Source organism: Thrips palmi, unplaced genomic scaffold (assembly GCF_012932325.1).
Source record: "Thrips palmi isolate BJ-2018 unplaced genomic scaffold, TpBJ-2018v1 HiC_scaffold_11, whole genome shotgun sequence".
Taxonomy (NCBI): domain Eukaryota; kingdom Metazoa; phylum Arthropoda; class Insecta; order Thysanoptera; family Thripidae; genus Thrips; species Thrips palmi.
The window spans coordinates 9723553-9744744 of record NW_023144622.1 but is presented as its reverse complement, the minus strand read 5'-3'; the positions used below and the strand labels follow the sequence as shown (position 1 = coordinate 9744744).

At 46.4% G+C, this 21192-nt stretch overlaps 3 protein-coding genes across 5 annotated transcripts in view; 2 read left to right on the top strand and 1 right to left on the bottom strand.

Moving 5' to 3' along the window:
- Positions 1 to 21192, top strand: part of LOC117639639 (aldose 1-epimerase-like) — a 151312-nt gene that overhangs the window by 123921 nt on the left and 6199 nt on the right. The gene's annotated exons all lie outside the window — the stretch shown is intronic.
- On the bottom strand, positions 154 to 4361 carry LOC117639645. Of its 3 annotated transcripts, none has more exons than XM_034375514.1 (3): positions 4299 to 4361; positions 3404 to 3509; positions 154 to 2852 (listed from the first exon to the last, which is right to left on the bottom strand). In XM_034375514.1, the coding sequence occupies exons 2-3, from the start codon at positions 3491 to 3493 to the stop codon at positions 2493 to 2495; spliced, it is 450 nt and encodes a 149-aa protein (XP_034231405.1). In that variant the 5' UTR covers positions 3494 to 3509; positions 4299 to 4361; the 3' UTR covers positions 154 to 2492. The 3 variants fall into 3 exon arrangements, with proteins under 3 accessions (XP_034231405.1, XP_034231407.1, XP_034231406.1); XM_034375516.1 differs by having other exon boundaries at positions 3404 to 3503; positions 4299 to 4353; XM_034375515.1 differs by lacking the exon at positions 4299 to 4361 and adding an exon at positions 3906 to 4064.
- LOC117639629 lies at positions 4600 to 8822 on the top strand. Its single transcript, XM_034375482.1, has 7 exons — positions 4600 to 4786; positions 4876 to 5144; positions 5232 to 5774; positions 6454 to 6610; positions 6680 to 6828; positions 7999 to 8191; positions 8293 to 8822. Exons 1-7 carry the CDS (start codon positions 4670 to 4672, stop codon positions 8671 to 8673), a joined length of 1809 nt encoding a protein of 602 aa, XP_034231373.1. The 5' UTR covers positions 4600 to 4669; the 3' UTR covers positions 8674 to 8822.

Sequence of the window (21192 nt, the reverse complement as noted above, 5' to 3'; positions counted from 1 at the left end):
TAAATAATTTCAAGATGTTGCTGAAATGATTGCCCAGTTCCAACCTGATCCTTCCCACCTTGTTGACAATTCTGAATAGCATGGTCGACGACATATGAAATGCCCTATTAGTAGAATGAACCCACTTTTTTCCGAATGTCTGAAGGTAATTGACTTGCGATCATGCTATCTTTGATAACTCTAAAAAATATTAGTTATAACAGGATTAGAAATCAACATCAGAAGGCATACATCATTTAGTAACTCAAAAACTTAAACTAAAAGGAAAGGGATCAGGAAAAATTAGATAGCGAGAAGGTCACTATTTATATGGTGAAACGTAATGAATTGGTCTCAACTTTATTCTATTTTCCTCATCACATTTTTGAACCTTTTTCTTGATCATGGTCTCATTTGAGTAGTGGGAGCATGAAACATTCCTTCACAAATTTGATCCATGAAGCTGAAGAGGGAATAACTTGACCTCTCCAAATTGAGCTTTCATCTTATTGCTGTGCCTCAGGATAGTTTGCAACTTTACACCAATTTATTTGACTCGATTCCCAGCAGTTTAGGAGAAAATACACATAGAAAATAGGGCAACTTGACCCTTTTTGCGGTCTAAATTTTATCGGAAAATTGAGTCAACTCAACCGAAGTCCACATGACTCCATTTCACAAAAAAGCAGAAGAAGATAACTCAACTTGTGTCTTTATGAATCTAATGTAAAAAGGATCAACCCATCTCAGGTTTTCATGAATTTAATGTAAGAAGAGTCAACTAAACTTAACTCCCCATTGAATAAAAACAACGAATGGACAAAAGAGGTAGCTTAAAAAATGTTCCGCAGCAGTACAGACTCTACACAGACCTCAGCTCCACTTGAGTTGTCTCCACATTCTCCATTGTTTGGGAGAACTAAGTAAACATGGTTCCGTAGTTCATTCTGATGTAAAAATTTAAATCACAGAAACCGTCTACAGAGTAATGTAACAGTTTTGAAATTTTTTACAGTTACTACTGATGATTTTTTTTGACAAAAACGCAATTGCATCATTCATCTGAATGGATTTAGTTTGCCCTGCAAAGTGTGTTTTGTTTCTCCTGAAAAATGATGAAAATTGAGTTATTCCCTTCTTTCGCTTCATGGATCAATTTGAACACGAGACTCTCAGGTAGGCGAATGAACACAACACATTTTCATGACTTGCCACAAATAAGACAGGATTACATGAAAGAGAATTACAGGGAAAGTAGCAATACAGATTGGCAACTTTGGCCTGTCCCTTACATTTAGAAATGTGCAAATTTTTCCTATGTTCAACCCTGACGGGCTTTAAAGCTGAGTCTGGGGTCAAAAAATATATTATTTTCGTCATCAGCGCCCTCAAAAATAAGAGAAAATATGTGTGTAGTGAAACAGCTGTTACTTGGAGTAGAGGCCAAGTTTGACAGTGCCATGTTTGACAGTACCCAGCATACGTGCGCCCGCATACATTGGCCCAGAGGGAATGAATACGTGAATGATACAAATGAGTGGGACTTTCGCCCAGACTGGCCAGCCTCAAAAGGACACACTTGTGCTACATACTGTTCAATTGTAGAAAGTACAATGGGCTCTTCAATTACACTGGGTTATTAAACAAAATATTACAATAGGGCGATAAGTACTGTCCACCCCCAAAAAGCCTACACTATGTTTTGCCACTTCCAACAAGTCAGCTGGGCTCATCAAAAATTGTGAGCGCCAGTTACAACAGTAGAATGCTGTTTTACATTTATTCAAGGATATATGACAGTTGAGCTTTCTGACAGCAAACTGCTTACTTTTAAGAACTGTCAGCCAATCTAGGACCCCAAGTTCTATTCTTTTCAAAGTTATAGAGTTAGATACAAACATTCCAGATCAATCAATCACGCAAACCCTGTCTTTGAAACATGTAGAGCTCTGCATTAGGAACCCTTTCTGTCATGTGGATGCGATGAACCAGAAATCATTCTTGTTTGAAAAAATTCTGTCAGCAACCTTAGGTGCGAACAAGACAATTCTCTAGACTCTGCTCCTTGAAATTTGTTTTTAGCTAATCAAGAACAATTTTCAACCAGTTTGGCTTGAGTCAAAAAATGTAAGCAGTATGATGTTATTCATATCCAGTTGCAGTAAAATTTTCATATAATATTTAAAAGTCTGAAACTGGGATGAATTTCAAACATTGGTTTTACATAATCTATTAATGTACAAAGAAACGAGGGCTTGTAGGCTGAACTGGGAAGGCCCTTAGTATCTATTGGTTTACAGCATTAACATTCCAAAGTCAGACATTCAAATTAAATTAAAATTTGAATTCAGTATATTGAGCTGCCTATGCTAGAAATTCATATTTTTTTCTGCTCATATTAATGTTGCAATTATGTGGGTCAATTATAAAACTTACACATAAGGCTTCCAATGTAACACAATGTAGGCGCGAAAGGAACAAATATTCACTTTAGAGTAACCCCAAAAAGTACTTCAATCCTTCAACCGTTTCCTGTACAAGTTTATTAAAGAGTTGTACCTTTTCTTAACCTGCGTAAAGGAACGGTTAGTACTGTTTGGATGTCTTGCTAAAATGTGATCAATCAGACGTAACATACGGTCAGAGCAACCCTTAAACTCAGCAAAGCATGATGGACATTGGACAACTAACATTCGCTCTGAATCTATTAAATACCTTCTATTCCTTGCAAATGCTGAATATTGCAGAAGAAATTCTCTGGCTCGCAGAAGTTCCTGGGCATCTTTTGAGGTTCTTAATACAACTGAAGTTTCCTTTGAAGCATGTTCTTCTTTTACATCAGATTGATTGTAATTTAATTTGAGGTCATAAGTCTGTAAAAGAAGGATAAGATAAAAATTCAGTTTTCAAAGCAAGTATTGGTGTGGACTTTGCCTAAGCAATGAGAATCTCTGACTGAATTACATTGCCAGCTCTTCAGCTCTTCTGCCATAAGCAAAAAGCTCTTCGCCAAAAAAAGAAAAGCCTATTCCTCCCAAACCTGCTCCTTTTAACTAAACTATCTGCTACGTATTGACCTCCCATCACTTCTAATTTGTAACTGCATCTGCCCAATTTGTTACTTGTAATAGTCAGTCATCGTTTGTAAATGTAAATTTGAGTTTATCATTTTCTTTAAAAAAAACTAACTTTGTTAAAGTTACATATGTTTTTCTAAATTGCCGCCACGGTTTGTCACCACCTCACCATGTTATTTAAAAAGGCTTGCCCTCAGACCTGTTCCATCAATGATAAATAAGAAAATACATTGTGGTTGCCACATAGCCCAATTCCTGCACTGCGCTGCACTGCAGTATTTCATAATTCTAAGTTGGCTATAGTTAACAATCGGGATTTAAAAGAAAAGTAAACATTAGTTTTGTACCTCGAGGAGATCCCCATTTTCAAAACTTGTGAAAGTATCGAAGAGACATTGATTCTCGGTTTCCTTTTTTATCTTACAAACTGTAGACATATTCTGAACACTGTCACTGCAACAAACAAAGTGTAATTATTCTGATGATTCTGAAGTGAAACAAAGAACACTCGTATGAATTAGAAAACTAATAAAACATAAATTTTAAAAGACAGGTACAAAACAGCATTGAGACACGAGGACATTACATCAGTGATAACAAACACATTGAAGTAACATGAGTAATCCTACACAGAGACACAATATAGTCTACGAACATAAGCACCTTGAAATAAAATGCAGCTGCAATAATTCTAGTCACATCAAAATAGAGTAATATCACTATGTGACAAACTTTGTAAATTGCAAGGACCCACCAATGTTCTAAATTTGGAACACAACTGTAATGTGTAGCTCTGTTGTCCTCGTTTCAACTATCTGCATTATATCTGCCCCATATAGAAACCAAAACCTTAAACGGTATGTTCAGATTCACTGCCGCTACTGTTAGAAATTCACAATCGGTTATTCCATAATGAACAAATTGAAAAGCAGCATCGGTGACCATTAGTGCTAGGCCACATGACAGGATATTAAACTGTACGCCGTTACAGCTAGTGCTTGTTACTGATTGACCATGCCACTCTCTGACAAGGCATATTTGTCATTTGGTGTTTTTTTCTGACTACTGTCACAGAATTTAGAAGAGACGGTGGACATAACCTCAATATCCGTGAACAGGCACTTAGGTAAAAAGGAAAGAGGCTACTAAAGCGTTATCCTTAACCACCTAATATTAAGCTTAAATAATACAGAAAATGTTGCCTCAGTGTTTCAATCTTAAAAAACATAACAGACAACGTACTGCACTCATAATTTGAAATTTTGCTGATGATGATGGTGCAGACGATGATATGATCTGCTCACGTCTATTTGCAGTCAGCAGCAGTTATGTGCAGTAACATGCAGTTATTTGCAGCCACCGAAACGAAAACTTCGCTTTCACTGCTTTTCCTTGGTCAATAAGCCTCCAGAAATGAATGCTTTGATCCAAAGAAATTGAATTTAAGACTTTTATTTTTAAGAAACTGCACGGGCTACAACACCCACGTTTAAAAAATTGTACGAGAGGGAGGCCGAATTCGTGGGGTTGGTACACTGTCGATTGCATTTGTTTTGTTTTTCACACTGTGTTGTTGTGTTGCTTTTTGCGTGGTTCTCAATAATAATTCAATCATGAATACCTGTGTTAAAACTTTTACCGCGAATGAACACCAGTTGTTTAACATTCCCCGGTTTGTGGAGGACATCGAGCAAAGTAATGCATCAGTGAAAGAGGCCGGAGTGTTTAAGGTATATTATTAGTGGGACGAGTAGCCCAGGTCAGGTGGAGTTCACTTCCATGCCCACAATCGTAAAATATTCTTGTTCTCTGCTTTCAGGTAGTACTGGAGGATTCAATCAAAGGAAAAGGATCTCCATTAAAGATATTCCTTAATCTCGATAAAGAACGCCTAGCGGAAGCCTATAAGCAATTTGCCGTCCATTTGCCACACTGCTCTTCAGTCTTTGCCCTCCGATCCTACCCTCACTCACGTAGTGAACCGGGCAAACAAGTTGAAAACGAAATGCAGCAATGCTCTGCACAGGATATTACAAATTTCGTGGATGCAGTGACGAATGAAAAAAATTACACCATGTCCAGCTGTTGGTAAGCACACATCACCACAAGCGTTTTGTCAACAAGTACAGTTTCTTCCTGTAAACAGTTCAATACATTTTACCCTTTTTGTTGCAGCTCGTCTGCTCTAGAGAAGTCTGAAAATGATTTGGTGAAACACTTTTATAGTGATGTTCTTCCTAAGAAAGCTATACATCTTAACCGAAGTGGACCCTCCCTCTCCAAACTTAAAAAACAGGGAGAATGTGATGCTGCGTCACTTCGAAAGTTCTTTGATCGTTTCCAGACTCTTGCGATTGGACAGAAGAAGAAGGTTGTAGACACTGCAATGTCAAAGGACACTAGGATTACGGAAGAAGTATGCTCTTGTTCAGGCTGCGCCACTGACAACGTCTCTTGTGAAGGAAGTGACTTGAAGAAAGGAGTGATGTACGGGTCAGGCATTGAGTTGACTTTCAACGACAGGATAAGGATGAGCCCTCATTTTGGATTGTATTGCCTGGCCTCTACTTCACTGCTACGGCTTTTGCCCAATCACTACCCTGGAATCACTTTACCTTTCTTGTACTACGGCAATACTCACTCCTTCTTTGCTGCGCATATTGAAGATTTCTCTTTATACTCATGGAATGTACTACACTACGGAGCACCTAAAATCTGGTAAACATTACTTGCATGTCCTTGATAGAGCTTTTGATGAAGAAATTAACTAATCATTATTTGTGTTACAAGGCTCAATTTTTTTTTAAATTTGTCCCTGTGAGAGAACCTGTAGTTTTGGATTTTTGAGGGGGTGCAAACACTTTAATTTGTTTCTCGCAAATTCTCCACTTTTAATTCGGGGCATTGAACCTCTGTTGACATAGAAAATAGGTTGCTCTAATAGGTTTCTAATGTCTCCAGTACTGGCATGAAGGTAGAATAATCATAGTGATGCTAAATCTCTAACGTTTGAAGGAAAAAAAAATCAAGCTTAGGGAATCAGACTTCACGGCTTGTACTAGGGTGAAATTTCATATGTGGCAACTTTTTTTCTTCATTTTTTTCCATATGACAGTTCCCTTACCAGAAACTGGTGGCAAAGTTTTATTTTCATAAGGCGTGTGGAGAATTTGGGAGGAGCTACTAAAAGTTAATGTAATCATCTATAACTTTGAAACTGATAGGAGTCCGGGCCTCTAACTCTGTGAATTGAATCATCTAAAAGTGAATAAATTGTAACAACACATTGAACTTGCTGTCACAAATAGTTCTAGCACTTCAAAATCTTACTAGTTTTATGGTCTGTGACTGCTATGTAGAAATATTAATGAATTTCTTTAATTGTTTTTTACTTTAGGCTTGTCATACCACCAAAATATGTGAGAAAGCTGCACAATTGTTTAGTGCAATGCACACAAAGTTTAGCCCACTCAACTTGCAGCAACCTTCTTGGCCACAAGTATTATGTTATTACCCCACAATGGCTGCAGGAATATGGAATTCCTTTTAATGTGGTGAGTTATACACATGCTCATGATAAAGTAGATAAAATAAATTTCAATTTACTCATACTTTATTAACAGGTTGTACAGAGAGCAGGAGAGAGCGTAGTTGTATGTCCCAACGCAGTCCATGTGGGATTTAATTCAGGCTTCAATATAGCTGAGGCATGTAACTTCGCTACCGAAAGCTGGATACCATATGGAATAGTTGCACCTCAGTGCAAGTGCATGTGAGTAAATCTTCCTTTTCACACATATGTAGAAGGGAACCCATCAGGTTCTCAAGGGTAATCTTTTTGCAGGCTCACAGCTAAGATTTGTGTTATTAGGTTTCAAAATTTGCTTTGGGTAAATAAATAAAGAAGGCGTTGTTTTTTCAAGACTGTGCACACTATATGTGACAAAAGGCTCTGATGACAGTAATAAACAATAATAATACTAATAATTATTGATCCATGAAGCGGAAGAAGGGAATAGCTTGACTTGTCTCCAAATTGAGTTTTTATCTTATTATTGTGCCTCAAGATTGTTTGCATCTTTACCCCAAATTATTTGACTCCATTCCCAGCAGTTTAGGGGAAAAACTACATGGAAATTAGATAAAGCTCAACTTGACCCTTTTTGCAGTCTAAATTTTATCGGAAAATTGAGTCAACTCAACCGAAGTCCACATGACTCCATTTCACAAAATAGCAGAAGAAGATAACTCAACTTGTGTCTTTATGAATCTAATGTAAAAAGGATCAACCCATCTCAGGTTTTCATGAATTTAATGTAAGAAGAGTCAACTAAACTTAACTCCCTATTAAATTAAAACAACGAATGGGAAAAACAGGTAGCTTAAAGAATGTTCCGCAGCAGTACAGACTCTACACAGACCTCAGCTCCACTTGAGTTGTCTCCACATTCCCCATTGTTTGGGAGAACCAAGTAAACATGGTTCTGTAGTTCATTCTGATCTAAAAATTTAAATCACAGAAACCGTCTACAGAGTGATGTTACTGTTTTGAAATTTTTTACAGTTATTACTGATGCTTTTTTGACAAAAATGCAATTGCATCATTCATCTCAATGGATTTAGTTTGCCCTGCAAACTGTGTTTTGTTTTTCCTGGAAAATGATGAAAATTGAGTTATCCCCTTCCTTGCTTCATGGATCAATTTAACACACTGAAAACCTTACAAACTGGTTTAGGTCTTACAGAGACAAGCAGCTTGTTACAACATAGTATTTTTAGCATACATAAGCTTACCAAGAAAATACTTGGTAATATGTGAACTATTCCATCGCATAACATCATAACTTAATTTGTACTGTGTATGCTCAAAAAATTTTGTAAGGTTTTAAGCATGAACAGATGGTATCTGTCATCAAAAGTATTGTTACTGTTTTTCCTACAGGGGTTTTGAAGCACACTTGGACATTGCGAGACTTGTAGCTGCAACAAGACCTGACCTCTTGGAAAACTATACAAAGCAGACGATGCCTGTGGTTCCGAAGGAAGAAGACCCATACTTCTACTCTTCTATTCTCAAAGAAGATAAAGGCAACAACTTGAGGGAGTCTTCAAGTGAAAAAAATGAGACAGAAGAGGTAATTTATGTAAAAAAATAAGTGAATGTCATTTTTCACACAAACTGCCATATGTTTTTCAAACCAGTTTAACTTTTGAATTTGACATCTTTCGTGCACAGAATGAGGAAGATGTTGCGATGCCACAGGATGAGCACGCCATGCCTGCAGCGCCTGCAGTACCTTCTAGGCCAGTAGGTAGGAAGGTTGTCTGCTGTCCGAAACCTTCCTGTTCAAAAGAGTATGGCTATGGAAAGACAAAAAGAATGAGGGACCACGTTGATAAGTGTCACAGTAATGACCGAAGGTATCAACAATATATAAAGAAGCTTGATGCTCTTTATCCACCAAGAAACAAAACTAAGAGACAGACTTGTCTCTTGTGCGGGAAGTCCGTAGCAGGAACACAAGCTCAAATGACAAGGCATAAAAATGGATCAAAGTGTGATCCATCTGGAAAGAAAGCCAAGAGATCAGGTGTCCACAAGAACTTACAGCTATAATTCAGGTTATTTCTGAGTATTATTTACAAAGCTCAAGTAAAGAATAATCTTCAGTTGAATTAAGTTCAAGTTCAAGTACTTTAAGTCCAAGTGCAATTGTTTTCTCAAAAACAAAAAAAAGTTTATTGTCAATAAATAATATTTTGTATTATGTTGTTTTCCCTTTTTAATACAATTTTGTTATCTCTATTTTCATTCCAGTAAGACTCAGTCATTATGGGTTTGTTCACTTAATAAATACGTCCATGGGGCAAAAGTACTGGGCGCACGTACGTCGGGGCAAGAGTACCGGGCGCATGTACGTCAGATGTCCACAGACACGCTTCCGTTGGACTAAAGTATGCAGGCGCACGTACGGCAGGTGTAAACGAATTTGTCCCACAGTGCATATTTCATGCCAGCGTCAGTTTCATTTCCTAGAAAAAACTTTTCACATCCAAGGAAATCTTCTGCACTTTGTCTTGTGCATTTGAAATTTGGTTCAAGTAGCCAGAGCTGCGGTTTAATTCCACCTTTTTCACGTAGCCACTTGAACGTAAGAAAAAAAGATTTGATTGGGGTTTAAATATGCCGCAACAAGTCTTTGCAGTTGCAGTCACATCCACACAGCAGACGACTGTGCCGGAGGCCAGCCCGCCCCATTTACGTGCATCAGGCAGACAAAGGTTGCCTACCTCCAAAACCGTCGTGTGACGCCGCGGTGTTGGTGGCCGTGGTGCTGGCAACAAGAAAGTTGTGGAATGTTATATCCAGTGAAGAATCACGCCCAGAGCGGCGCGCGGTTCCGAAGGCCGCCGTCATGGCTGTCCACGTATGGACGTTCGCGGCGAGGCCCTTCTTGTAGAGCCCCCGGCTGACGCCCTTCCCGACCATGTCTGGCGGCACGACGTCAGAGAGGGCGGCGCGTTCCTGCAGGCCACCACAAAGTGCTTCTCGTGGGCCAGTGGCCACGGAGTGTCCTCGTGGTGCTGCTGGATGAATCGCAGCCGGGAGCCAGAGATGGTCTTGAGGGAGGCCCACGCCAACGATTCCCACGGCGCCGCAAACAAGGCCAGGGCCTTCCTGGACGGGTCAAGGAGGTTCAGGCCGCCAACGTCCATGGGAATGGCCTCGGTGAGCCCGCCGTTAACGAGCACCCTGGTGGTGGCGCCCCGGTGAGCAGTTATATGACGCCGCGCCGACGGAGCGCCGCCCACATGAACGAGTGCCTAAGGTTGTTGAATGGCGCGGAGATGTCGAGGGCCGCCACGCACAGGGAGGTCTTGGTGTGCTCGGCGATGCTGATGGCATCCCTCACGTCACCGAGGGCGCCCTGCAGCCTGCAGCGTCCCGGTGCATCCCGACTGCTCCTGCATGGACTGCAAGATCCGTCCCTGCATGCCCTTCATCCTCGTCACGACCGCGCTCTAGAAAACACCTCCCCCCCCCCCATCCACATTCAACAAAGTCACTGGCCACAGGTCACTCACAGTCTCCGGCGTCTTGGGTAGGAGCACCATGACCGCCTTCTTGAAGAAGGCCGCACCTCTTTGCCTCTTCAGCATGGCATTGGCAAGCTCGAGAAAGTCTTAGCAGATGATACGACCTTTATTTTAAAACATACCTACACCTACAAGAAACACTTTGAAACATTTGCCTTTGAAAGGCCAGCTGGTTGCCGTGCGGGTAGGCACCCCTTCGTGCTCACGTTGGGTTGCCTAACGCTCCGGCGCTGGGGCTGCGAACACATTCACATAGTGCGAACTTACTAGTTCGGCGATGGTGACGGACTCGGTGACCACGTTGCTCCGGCCGTCCCGATGGTGCCCGATGACGCTGTGGTCGTGGCGGCGCAGCGCGGCGGTGGAGCCCCACGGTCTCGCCGTCGAACTCGGCCACCTTGAAATGCGCCCTGGAGCAGACCAGCCCTCTCGATTCTCGACAGGAGCTCCACCATGCACGCACGGACCTCAGCAAACTCCTGCTGCAGCTCCTCCTGGTCGCCATCCTGGCCGCAGAGCCTCGCGCCGAGCTCGTTGATGCAGCTCGACAGGAACCTAACCGACGAACTAGCTTATGCGGGCAAAATGCGAGGGGTCAACCATTCTGGCAATCGTGTGTGCACTTCGTCCAGTAATCATTGGTAATCACACGCCAAAACTGTCCATTTTCGCAGTTTTTTTTCAGATTTTAGGGGTTTTCTCATGAAAATAGGCCAAAAAAAGCTGTTTGCTGGCCAAAATTATAGAGTTTTTTGATTATTTTTGAAGGTTATCAATCACTGGTAATCAGTAATGCTGTGTACACTCCTGAGCTGAGTGGTTGACCCCTCGGTTTTCACCCCTCCCACAGCACCTAGATAGCCGCCTAAAAGGTAAGCAAAAAGTGCTACTTTGCCCCTGTGATTAGGCAAAAAGTGCTGCTTTGCCCCTGTGATTAGGCAGAAAGAGATACTTTGCCCCTGTGTTTAGGCAAAAAGTACTTCTTTGCCCCCCCCCCCCCCAAAAAAAAAAAAAAGAAAACGGCCGCCTCTGGATCCACCATTGCACCCTTGATGGCTGCGGGCAGCGAGCGAGCGACGCCGTGGCGTGGCGGGGTCTACCGCGGATAGAATCTTGGTGCTCACGAGGAGCGAGGGCCAGCGAAGCTGTTGCCTGCGACTCAACGAAAATCCGATGTTCTTTCAGCAGATGCAAAGGCACTCACGAGGTTGCAAGGCGCCAGCGACAGCTCTCACCCGCGTCGGGCGGATGTGTTAGGCGGGCTGACCTACTCTAAACTTCGCAGGCGCTCCAGCGGCACCGGCTGACACTTGCAGTCGTTGCGAGGACGTTTCGGCGATCCGCAAGCGCAGAGGGAAGAGTGATACCCACCCTCACCGGTAAGCTTGTGATCTGTTGTTGAGGAACTTCGTGGCATTGCAGGATGTGGCGCACGGCACGGCAAGCCGGTGAGCTGCTGCCGGGGAGCTCAGTGTCCTGCAGCTGGACATCCTAGGATGTCCTAAAGCGCCTCGTGCGTACAGTACGGTGCTTCAAGGACTTTACGAGCACGCAGGGACGGCGCAGTGGAGGGGTGTTCATGATGCAGTCGCCGCCGAGCACGGAACGCATACAGGCATGACGGTCACACCGCACGCGTAGGACGTCTCCCACACCCTTCCCGTGCACAGCTGCTCCCCGGACGACTGGCTCGTGCTTCGGGTCGAGTGAAACAGCCAGACTTACACCCTACGGTCAGTTGAGGTAGTTATGGGGGTAAAGGCAGGACAGCTCTTTCTTGGTCAAGATTAGAACGCATGCCATTCAAAATGTGGAGCTTTCATTGTGAAAATAACATTTGGTATGGGCAGTGGTGTTTTCCTAAAAAGTTTATAGGCCATATGGTGCTGGGTGGGGGTTGCCTCCAGGCGCCACGTGTGAAATGAAAGAGAGAGAAGACAGGTATACCAGGTGTTTCAGAAAACCCCCTAGAAGTTTGAAGGTATGCAACCCGCTCGCCGTCGTGCGGGCGGGCTTGCCTACGCGCTGGCCGGCGGGCGCCGGAGCGATCATGGGGTTTCCACTCGTCCACTTTTTTTTTTTAACATGTTTATTGGCCATAGGTAGTTTCATAACAATTTGTAATAGAATATTTAACAATAACAATAACAATGGTCAATAATAACGGATTGAAGTGAAGTGCGCAAAAATTGATGACCATTAATTTACAGTTAAAACATTGGGCTTTGAGAGTTGGACGTCTCGCGATGCTCCTCTGCTTCAGGACAGCGGCGGCGGCGGAGGGCTTATTGCCACCGAAGTGGGTTCGGCCCCCCGTGCCCTACACCGACCTGAAACAGAGGAACATCGCGTGAGTGCCAGGTGCCAGGCAATTACAGCAGTTAAAAGGATCTCTAGTTGAGTGCAGGTTAAAATGAAAATAGAAAATAAATAAACTGGGGACTTAGTACAACTGTAGGATTAAAACATTAGCATGAGGCAGATGACAGTAAAGTAGGCAAAAATATCACACTTGTTACTTAGACACAGAGATCCTTAACTTAACTTAACATTTAACTAACACTGCTTTCATAACGTAACATAAGACAATGTTCGCTAAAGGTTAAGGGTACGGACTTTTGAAAGTACTTGCAAAAGTATATCCACAATTTTCAGACATAAAAAAATAACCTACCCTTTTGAAAAGATGTTAGAAGTTAAGGGTATTAACTTTAACTCTTATGATAACTTTATGATGCCCTTATGAGGTCGTCACCTCGTCGTCGTCGTCGTCCTTGACGCCCAGGTCCGGCACCAGGAGGACTCCCAGGGCCAGGGTGGAGGGGGCGACGCCGGCGAGGGTGGCCAGTCGCGTGGCCGTCCAGGCCCAGATGTCCTTGGAGGATGCCTGGCACTCGGTGAGGCGGTGCAGCACCGTGTCCTCGGCAGCCCCGCAGGCACGGCACGCCGCGTCGGCAGCCTGGTGAGTGGCCTTGAGCGGGCGTTGGTCGGGGGACATCGTGGACGGCGGGGAAAACCAGGCAGCGCGGGCGGGCAGCGGCAAGGCCTTGGAGGACATCCTCCTCCACACCAAGTCCCAGTTGGCGGCGGGGCGGCGCTGCTGCACGCGCGGCACGGCGGCGGCGCTCTCGAGGATACTGCGGTACATGAGGCGGGACAGCGCCCTGCCCTGGACGTCGTCCGGCACGTCCACCTTGCGGTACGTCGTGCGCGCGCTGCTGAAGTAGCGCACGGCGGGGGACACAGCCTCGTCGTCCTCGAAGAGGGCCTGCAGGACGGGCAGCCAGGCGCCGGACAGGGTGGGCTCCTCGGCGCGCGCCGCGGACATCCAGCGGGCCGCGAACATGGCCTGCGACTTGACGTGGGGGTCGTGGAGACCGAGACGGCCGCGCCGCGTCGGCTTCACCAGCACCGCGAGGGGGACGCGGAGGGGCTCGCCGGCCCAGATGAACCGCGACAGGGCCTTCCTCGCGTCCGCGGCCACGCCGGCGGGGATGGGCAGAACCTGAGCAACGTGCCAAATGTGGGACAAGGCGTACACATTAGCATACTGCACCCGCTGGACCACGTTGAGGGCGCGGAGGCGCGCGTCGACGAGAGTGGTGCGCAGCGCGCGGAGGCGGCTGGGCCAGTTGAGCGGCTGCATGGCGGTGACGGTCCTGGCGAGCGTGATGCCGAGCACCTTGACCTCCTGCACGTACGGGAACGGCATCTCCGTGCTGGTCGGCCAGGCCCCGAGCGGCAGCGCCTTCGTCTTGGTGGCGTTGATGAGCAGGCCGGACTCCTCGCCGTAGGCCGTCAGCGTGTCCACCAGCACCCGGACCTCCTCGGGGTGCTTCAGGATGACCGTCGCGTCGTCGACGTAGCTCGTCGCGGCGAATCGGAGGGGCAGGCTCTCGGTGTCGACGTCGGGCACCAAAAGCCCCGCCAGCCTCCTGGACAGCGCACGCATCAGAGGGGACATGGCCACGTTGAAGAGGTCCATCGACACGGTGCTGCCTTGGAAGATGCCCTTGCCGATGGCGATGGGCGCCCCAAGATGGCCGTTGAGGCGGATCCTGGTGGTGGCTGTGCAGTGCATGCTCTGGAACACCTCAATTAGACCCTCGGCGACGCCATACCTGCGCAGAACCAGCCACATGTACTCGTGCAGGACGGAGTTGAAGGCGCCCGCGAAGTCCACGGATACGACGCACGCCGCTGCCTTGCCGCCGCGCCGGCGATTGGCCAGGTCCACGAGGGTGATGGCGTCGCGCAGGTCGAGCAGCGCGCCGTGCATGTTCCTCGTCCTGCCACCAGGCACCTAGGAGTCATGGAGGAGCTTGTGCTGCAGCTTGCGGAGGCGGCGCGCCAGGACGCGGCCGAACACCTTGCCGTCGACGTTTAGCAGGGTGATGGGGCACCTGCGCCTATCTTGGTCACCTCGCCGGACTTGGGGATGAGCGTCGTGACGCCGCGGGTGTGGCTGGGCGCGACGCGGCGGCGGCGCAGCATGGCGTTCGCCACGGCGAGGAAGTCCTCCCCTAGCACCTCCCAGGTGGCCAGGTAGAACTCCGCGGTGATGCCGTCGTCTCCGGGGCTGCGGCCGCGCGGCGACATCTTCAGGCACTCCAGCAGCTCTTCGGCGGTGATGGGGCGCAGCAGCGTCTCGTTGTCCTCCTCCGTGACGGTGGCCTGGACGACCTCGTCGAGGAGTCGCGACGCGTGCGGCGCGGGGCCGACCGGCGGGGCACCGAGCAGGGCCTGGAAGTGGCGGTGCGCAAGCTGCTGCAGGTCGTCCTGGTCACGGAGTACCTTCCCGTCGTTATCCTGCAGTGACTCGATCCTGGACGCGGCCTTCCTCCGGATGGCCTTGGCAATGTGGTGCACGCTGGGGGCCTCGCCTACGACGTCCATGGCCTTGGAGCGGGCGGCCAGCCCCGGCAGACGGCGCGCGAGCAGCGCCATTATGCTGGTCTTGGTGGCGGCGATGCGGGGTTCGGCGGAGGAGTCGGCGGCACGCTGGGCCACCAGCTCGTCCAGGCAGCCATGGAGGAAGTCCAGCATCGAGTTGTCGTCCTTCCTGAACTCACGAGACCATGCTGCACAGTGGGATGGGAAACCTGACCTTGCCTTGCTCCCACCACTCCACGACTCTTCGAAGTCCTTCGCCTTGGTCCTCCATCTCTAGTGCATCTGGGTGACGTCCCCCTTCCCCTCGCCGCTCCGGTTGCGCTTGGCTCGAGGGGTTACCCACTTCGGGAATCGTGTGTATAGTCGGTCCGGAAATCATTCGAAATTCTATCAAAATTTTATCGAAAACACTTAAGTTTTGAATGGAGAGTCATATTTTTCTTGTAATAGTGACACAAAGCAATCAAAAACAAAGGAAATCTTCTGATATTTTCACTGTTCTCATGGGATTAGTGCGGGAATCGTGGGAATCCGGAATCGGATTCGGGCTCGGCTGGCCCGGTCAACTGTCACAGGTGGCGCTAGCGTCGTCTGTCGGCCGCCAATCAAACCATCTCGGATGATGTCGATAAATTCGCAAACATTCGCCTATCGGTGGTTTGCCGGCTCAGCTGCACTAGTGGACGAGTGGCAACCCATGATCGCTCCGGCGCCCGCCGGCCAGCGCGTAGGCAAGCCCGCCCGCACGACGGCGAGCGGGTGGCATACCTTCAAACTTCTACGGGGTTTCTGAAACACCTGGTACTACAGTTTACTAGAACCAATTTTGGAATTTCAGGATTCCGTCCTTCTTGACATGTCGGGACGGGGTCAGCAGCAGGAGGGTGGAAGAAACTACGGATCGACGGAGTCTGGTGGACGTAAAACTGTGACAAGGCCACTTGCAAGGCCATGCAGTATGGCCATTCGCTGCGTATGGTCCGTAAGGGCAGGTGAGGACCCATGTACATACGTTACTTTCTAACGTCACCATATACGGCTCCTATGCGCGGCAAGTCATCTCAAACAAGAGAACAAGCAAAATCTGCATTGGGCCGATACTGCTGCTTCAGCGCGGCCAGCGCGGCCAGCGCGGCCCGGCTTGCTGGAAATGCCCACCCAAGCCCGCCCGCTGGCCAAACGCCCGCCCGGGACCCTGGATGGGTGAATTAACCCATCCCACACCCACCCACGCTTGGTTCACCGTGGTTCAAACCAAGTCCGTCTGCTAGCGAACCGACCACAACCTGCCACAGCGCCGGAGCCAATCAGAGCGCGGTTACGCCCAACGGCAGCAGTTCCGTGGGGAATGCGTTGCAGGTCCGAGCCAGCTCCACCCACCCCAACCACCTTTTGCCTCTGGGTGTTCTTCGGAATCGAAGTCCCCCCCCCCCCCCCCCCCGAAAAAAAAAGGCGGTCTCTGCACGCCAGTCGGTGGATGAAATCCTCGGGCTCCGCGCACCGGGGAGTGCCCTGGCGCCTGGTGCCGCGCCGTGGGCAGCAAGTCGTGCACCGTCAGGTGGACTTGACGGGCACGGGGAAGGTCTGGACGGACCGCCAGATCTGCTGCTGCACGTCGGCGGCGACCGACCTCATGGCTGTCCACGTATGGACGTTCGCGGCGAGGCCCTTCTTGTAGAGCCCCCGGCTGACGCCCTTCCCGACCATGTCTGGCGGCACGACGTCAGAGAGGGCGGCGCGTTCCTGCAGGCCACCACAAAGTGCTTCTCGTGGGCCAGTGGCCACGGAGTGTCCTCGTGGTGCTGCTGGATGAATCGCAGCCGGGAGCCAGAGATGGTCTTGAGGGAGGCCCACGCCAACGATTCCCACGGCGCCGCAAACAAGGCCAGGGCCTTCCTGGACGGGTCAAGGAGGTTCAGGCCGCCAACGTCCATGGGAATGGCCTCGGTGAGCCCGCCGTTAACGAGCACCCTGGTGGTGGCGCCCCGGTGAGCAGTTATATGACGCCGCGCCGACGGAGCGCCGCCCACATGAACGAGTGCCTAAGGTTGTTGAATGGCGCGGAGATGTCGAGGGTCGCCACGCACAGGGAGGTCTTGGTGTGCTCGGCGATGCTGATGGCATCCCTCACGTCACCGAGGGACAGGGCAACAACAATCTACAACCAGACCCAGCCCCGGACGCCCTCGGTGTTCCTCCGTCCTGGATAATTGCAAGAAAAAAAGGACAACCTCTGACTACTCGTTTCATTCCGTGGAAATTGTATATTTTATCGTATAATTACGAAGATGACGCAGCAAGACACAATCTTGAACGAGTCGAGCCCTGTTCTAGATCAGTAAACAAATGTGTGCATTTCCTTCATCGGCGAAGATGCGCTTTCCACGCTTTGGGCTAGCCGGGCCTTGCTGCGAGACTACCGAGACTTGTATGAAAAACTCTTGAGTCGGAGCCGGCCTGCCAGCACCTGCCCGGCGGGCGGGAGGTTCGAATGAATCGGATTAAAAGGAGAGGATAAAGCGTGCTCCCAACGGGTACCCCTCCCAACTTTAAAAGAAAAATAGGAAAAATAGACAAACATAATATGATTAAAAACAATTTATTAAAAATGCCCACTACGTTTAAAAAAATAAATAAATAGCCTTTGTGTTCATTTTAATTTTAATAATTTTTTTAAAATTATAAAAGCAAGTTATTTATTTTAATTTTTTTATTCATTTTATTTCATTCAATTTATTATTTTTTATTTTATTTAAGAAAAAATATGGGGGTGATCTCGGGGAAGGGTAACCTCCGGGAATCGGGTTTATAAAATAATTAAATTTTAAAAAATTTATTTAAATAAAGAAAATTAGGGGGGGGGGGCCTTAGGGGGGGGTAACCTCAGGTACTTCCCGAATTTTTTATTATTCATGCATCGTTACGGAAGTGTTTGCTCTTCCATAACGACACGAACTAACGTGCGGATTAGGCAAGTATGATATCCTTCCGAAATCCCGTATGTAAAGAAAATCTAGATGTAATACCGAACAAAAAGTGCCCTCGTGAGCGACGCGCCTGTTTAGTGTTGGGAAGTTGGAAAAAAAAAACATGGAAAAATACGTTTTTTTCCTATGTTTTTTTCGTTTTTTTCCATGGCTATACTTTTTGTTTTTTCCAATTTTGAAAATTTTCCCCACTTTTGAGTGTTTTAACTAGGTTTTTTTCTTTTTGTGATTGGGAAGTATTTAAATGAGAACATCTTAATTTATCTAATACCCCAATTACCTCAAAAACCCCTTAAGAGTGTATGGTGTGGGAACTAAAAATTTTGAAAAATACGAATAAGGTTTTAAGTATTGATGCAACAAGTATTGTGCAATTTTTAAATCGAGTTTTACATTGATCCCAGCAGTTTTTTTGGGGTTTTTGATAGCGGGAAAACACTTCCATTTCTACCCCCCGGTCTAAAGTTCACTGAATATGAGCCCGTAAGATGGATATTTCGTCTACTCAAGCAAAGTCCAAAGTTAGTGTTGGTTTTTTTCCGGAAAAATTAAATCAGCCGGAAAAAACATACTTTTCCATGTTTTTTTTCGGAAAAAATGGAAAAGTGTGAAAAATTAAAAAAAGCGTTATTTAGTTTAAAAATATTACTGGATAATAGATTATCGTGTCTAAAAGCTCGGATTTGGTAAATATGACGATGTATGTCACGCAATATCTACTTTGCGTGGGCCCTGAAGGCATTTTCACGTTTGGGTTGTTTGAAGTTCCGCTTGATGACACGTCTCTCCCGATTGGTCTATACTGGGGTACGTGCCGTTTAGTCTGGGCGCGTAACGTGGCTGAGCGATGCGAATTGACATAGTTTTGTGCACTTTGGACTTTGCTTGAGTAGACGAATATCATCTTACGGGCTCATATTCAGTGAACTTTAGACCAGGGGTAGAAATGGAAGTGATTTTCGCTATCAGAACACCAAAAACTGCTGGGATCAATGTCAAACTCGATTTAAAATTGCATCAATACTGTTGCATCAATACTTGAAAACCTTATTCGTATTTTTCAGAATTTTAGTTCCCACACCATACACTCTTAAGGGGCTTTTGAGGTAATTGGGGTATTAGATAAATTAAGATGTTTCTCATTTAAATACTTCCCAATCACAAAAAGAAAAAAACCTAGTTAAAACACTCAAAAGTGAGAAAATTTTAAAAATTTGGGAAAAAAAACGAAAAGTATAGCCATGGAAAAAAACGAAAAAAACATAGGAAAAAAACGTATTTTTCCATTTTTTTTTTTCCAACTTCCCAACACTATCCAAAGTGCACAAACTATGTCAATTCGCATCGCTCAGCCACGTTACGCGCCCAGACTAAACGGCACTTACCCCCAGTATAGACCAATCGGGAGAGACGTGCCCATCAAGCGGGAACTTCAAACAACCCCAAACGTGAAAATGCCTTCGGGGCCCACGCAAAGTAGATAGGCGTGACATACATCGTCATATTTACCAAATCCGAGCTTTTAGACACGAAAACTATTATCCAGTAATTTTTTAAACTAAATAACGCTTTTTTTAATTTTTCACATTTTTTTCCTTTTTTTTTCCGAAAAAAAACATGGAAAAGTATGTTTTTTCCGGCTGATTTAATTTTTCCGGAAAAAAACCAACACTAGCCATGTTTAACACGTGCCCAAGCCTGCGCACCGACGACGCCGCGTTAGACGCCGCCAGGCCAGCGCGGCTGCCAGATGGGTTGCCTACCCATCAGGCGCTCGATGGGTTTGGGTTCAAACTTCTTAAAGATTCAGTGGAGTAGTCTGTCGTTCAATTTTAAACCCAAGATTTGTTTGACTAAACCCAAAGTTGCATGAAACAATTACACTGCAAACAAACTTCTTTTTTCGTTCACCACTGTGCCGCTTCACTTTGTCGCCGTCTACACTCTACCAAAAATGTCCTGTAAATGCCGTTAATTTATTACCAGTTTTCACTGTAGGTCAATTCACAGCGTTTACTGAGAACTGCTCACGGGATTCACTGTGATCTTGTTCGCGGTGTTCACTTTTGATCTGGTACCCAGTAAACCCTGTGAGTTTGACGCCGCTGAGCACCGAAGGACTGCCTCCAGGCTCCAAATTTAGGCCCCTTTACTGTGGGCCCAAACACAGTGAACACTGTAAACCCAGAACAAAACCTAACAGGGAAACCCGTGTTGCTAACAGCAAAAATTGGGAATAAATTAACGGCGTTGACGGGGCATTTTTTGTAGAGTGACGCTTTTAAAATTTTTTTCAGATCAAAACGCAGCGCAGCGGCTACCCTTTATCCCCCGCTTTGGGAAAAACTGGTTTTTTTAAAAAAAGCTTGATAATTTTTTCCCCATGTGGAATTTTGTAACGCCGCACTGCCAGACTGTTTTTCAACAAATCTAACGACACGTTCGTTTGAACGTGCACCCTTAAAACCTTACGTAGTATTTTGGCATACATACGTACAAACTAATTTTCTTTGTTATACGGAGAAATAGTTCGTAAATTCGAAGTATTTTCTTCGTAAGCTATTGTATGCTCAAAATTTCTTGTTTTTAACAAACTGATTTGCTTTGTGAGGGCCCGAAATAGTTTGTAAGGTTTTCTTAGTGCATGTTGCGCGGCAGAGTCAGTGTGGGTTTCGGAGGCTTTTTTTATGCGGTTGTTTGGTGGCCCAGGAAATGCAGTTGGGCACTTACGTGTACTACGTCTTTGCGCCCCGCTGGGGCGTCGTGCAGCGTGGTGGGCTCTGTGACTGCCTACTACACGCTGCTTATCTACGTCTTGCTGGTCCACGCAACCTTGGCGAATGTGTACGACGCGTTGGGGGGGCGGGGGCCAGGGTTTTTTTTCTTCGCAACATGCTAAGGGGGGGACTCGTCATTCTCTGTAAAGAAAAAAACAGATTTTCGGTTTTCAGTATTTTGAATTCTATGGCCCAAACCCTTTATTTGGGTGGCTAGCTGGGTTTTGAAATTCAAAACCGTTTGGCCAAAGGAGACATGTTGTTATTTTTTCCCCAGGATAGGTTGACTGTTCAAAGCCCTTTTACTCAATTGCAATAAATCGGATCTTGCGCGCACGATTTAAGCCAGAACATTGATTGTTTCGACTGCATAGTTTTTCA

What these genes read in the sequence shown, in the direction of transcription:
- LOC117639629 (XM_034375482.1), top strand. Translation starts at nt 4,670, where the DNA reads ATGAATACCTGTGTTAAAACTTTTACCGCGAATGAACACCAGTTGTTT. An exon ending in TACACCATGTCCAGCTGTTG is followed by an intron (nt 5,145 to 5,231) that starts GTAAGCACACAT and finishes TTTTTGTTGCAG; the next exon opens with CTCGTCTGCTCTAGAGAAGT. An exon ending in AAAAAAATGAGACAGAAGAG is followed by an intron (nt 8,192 to 8,292) that starts GTAATTTATGTA and finishes TTTCGTGCACAG; the next exon opens with AATGAGGAAGATGTTGCGAT.
- LOC117639645 (XM_034375514.1), bottom strand. Translation starts at nt 3,493, where the DNA reads ATGTCTACAGTTTGTAAGATAAAAAAGGAAACCGAGAATCAATGTCTC. An exon ending in AAAATGGGGATCTCCTCGAG is followed by an intron (nt 2,853 to 3,403) that starts GTACAAAACTAA and finishes CTTCTTTTACAG; the next exon opens with ACTTATGACCTCAAATTAAA.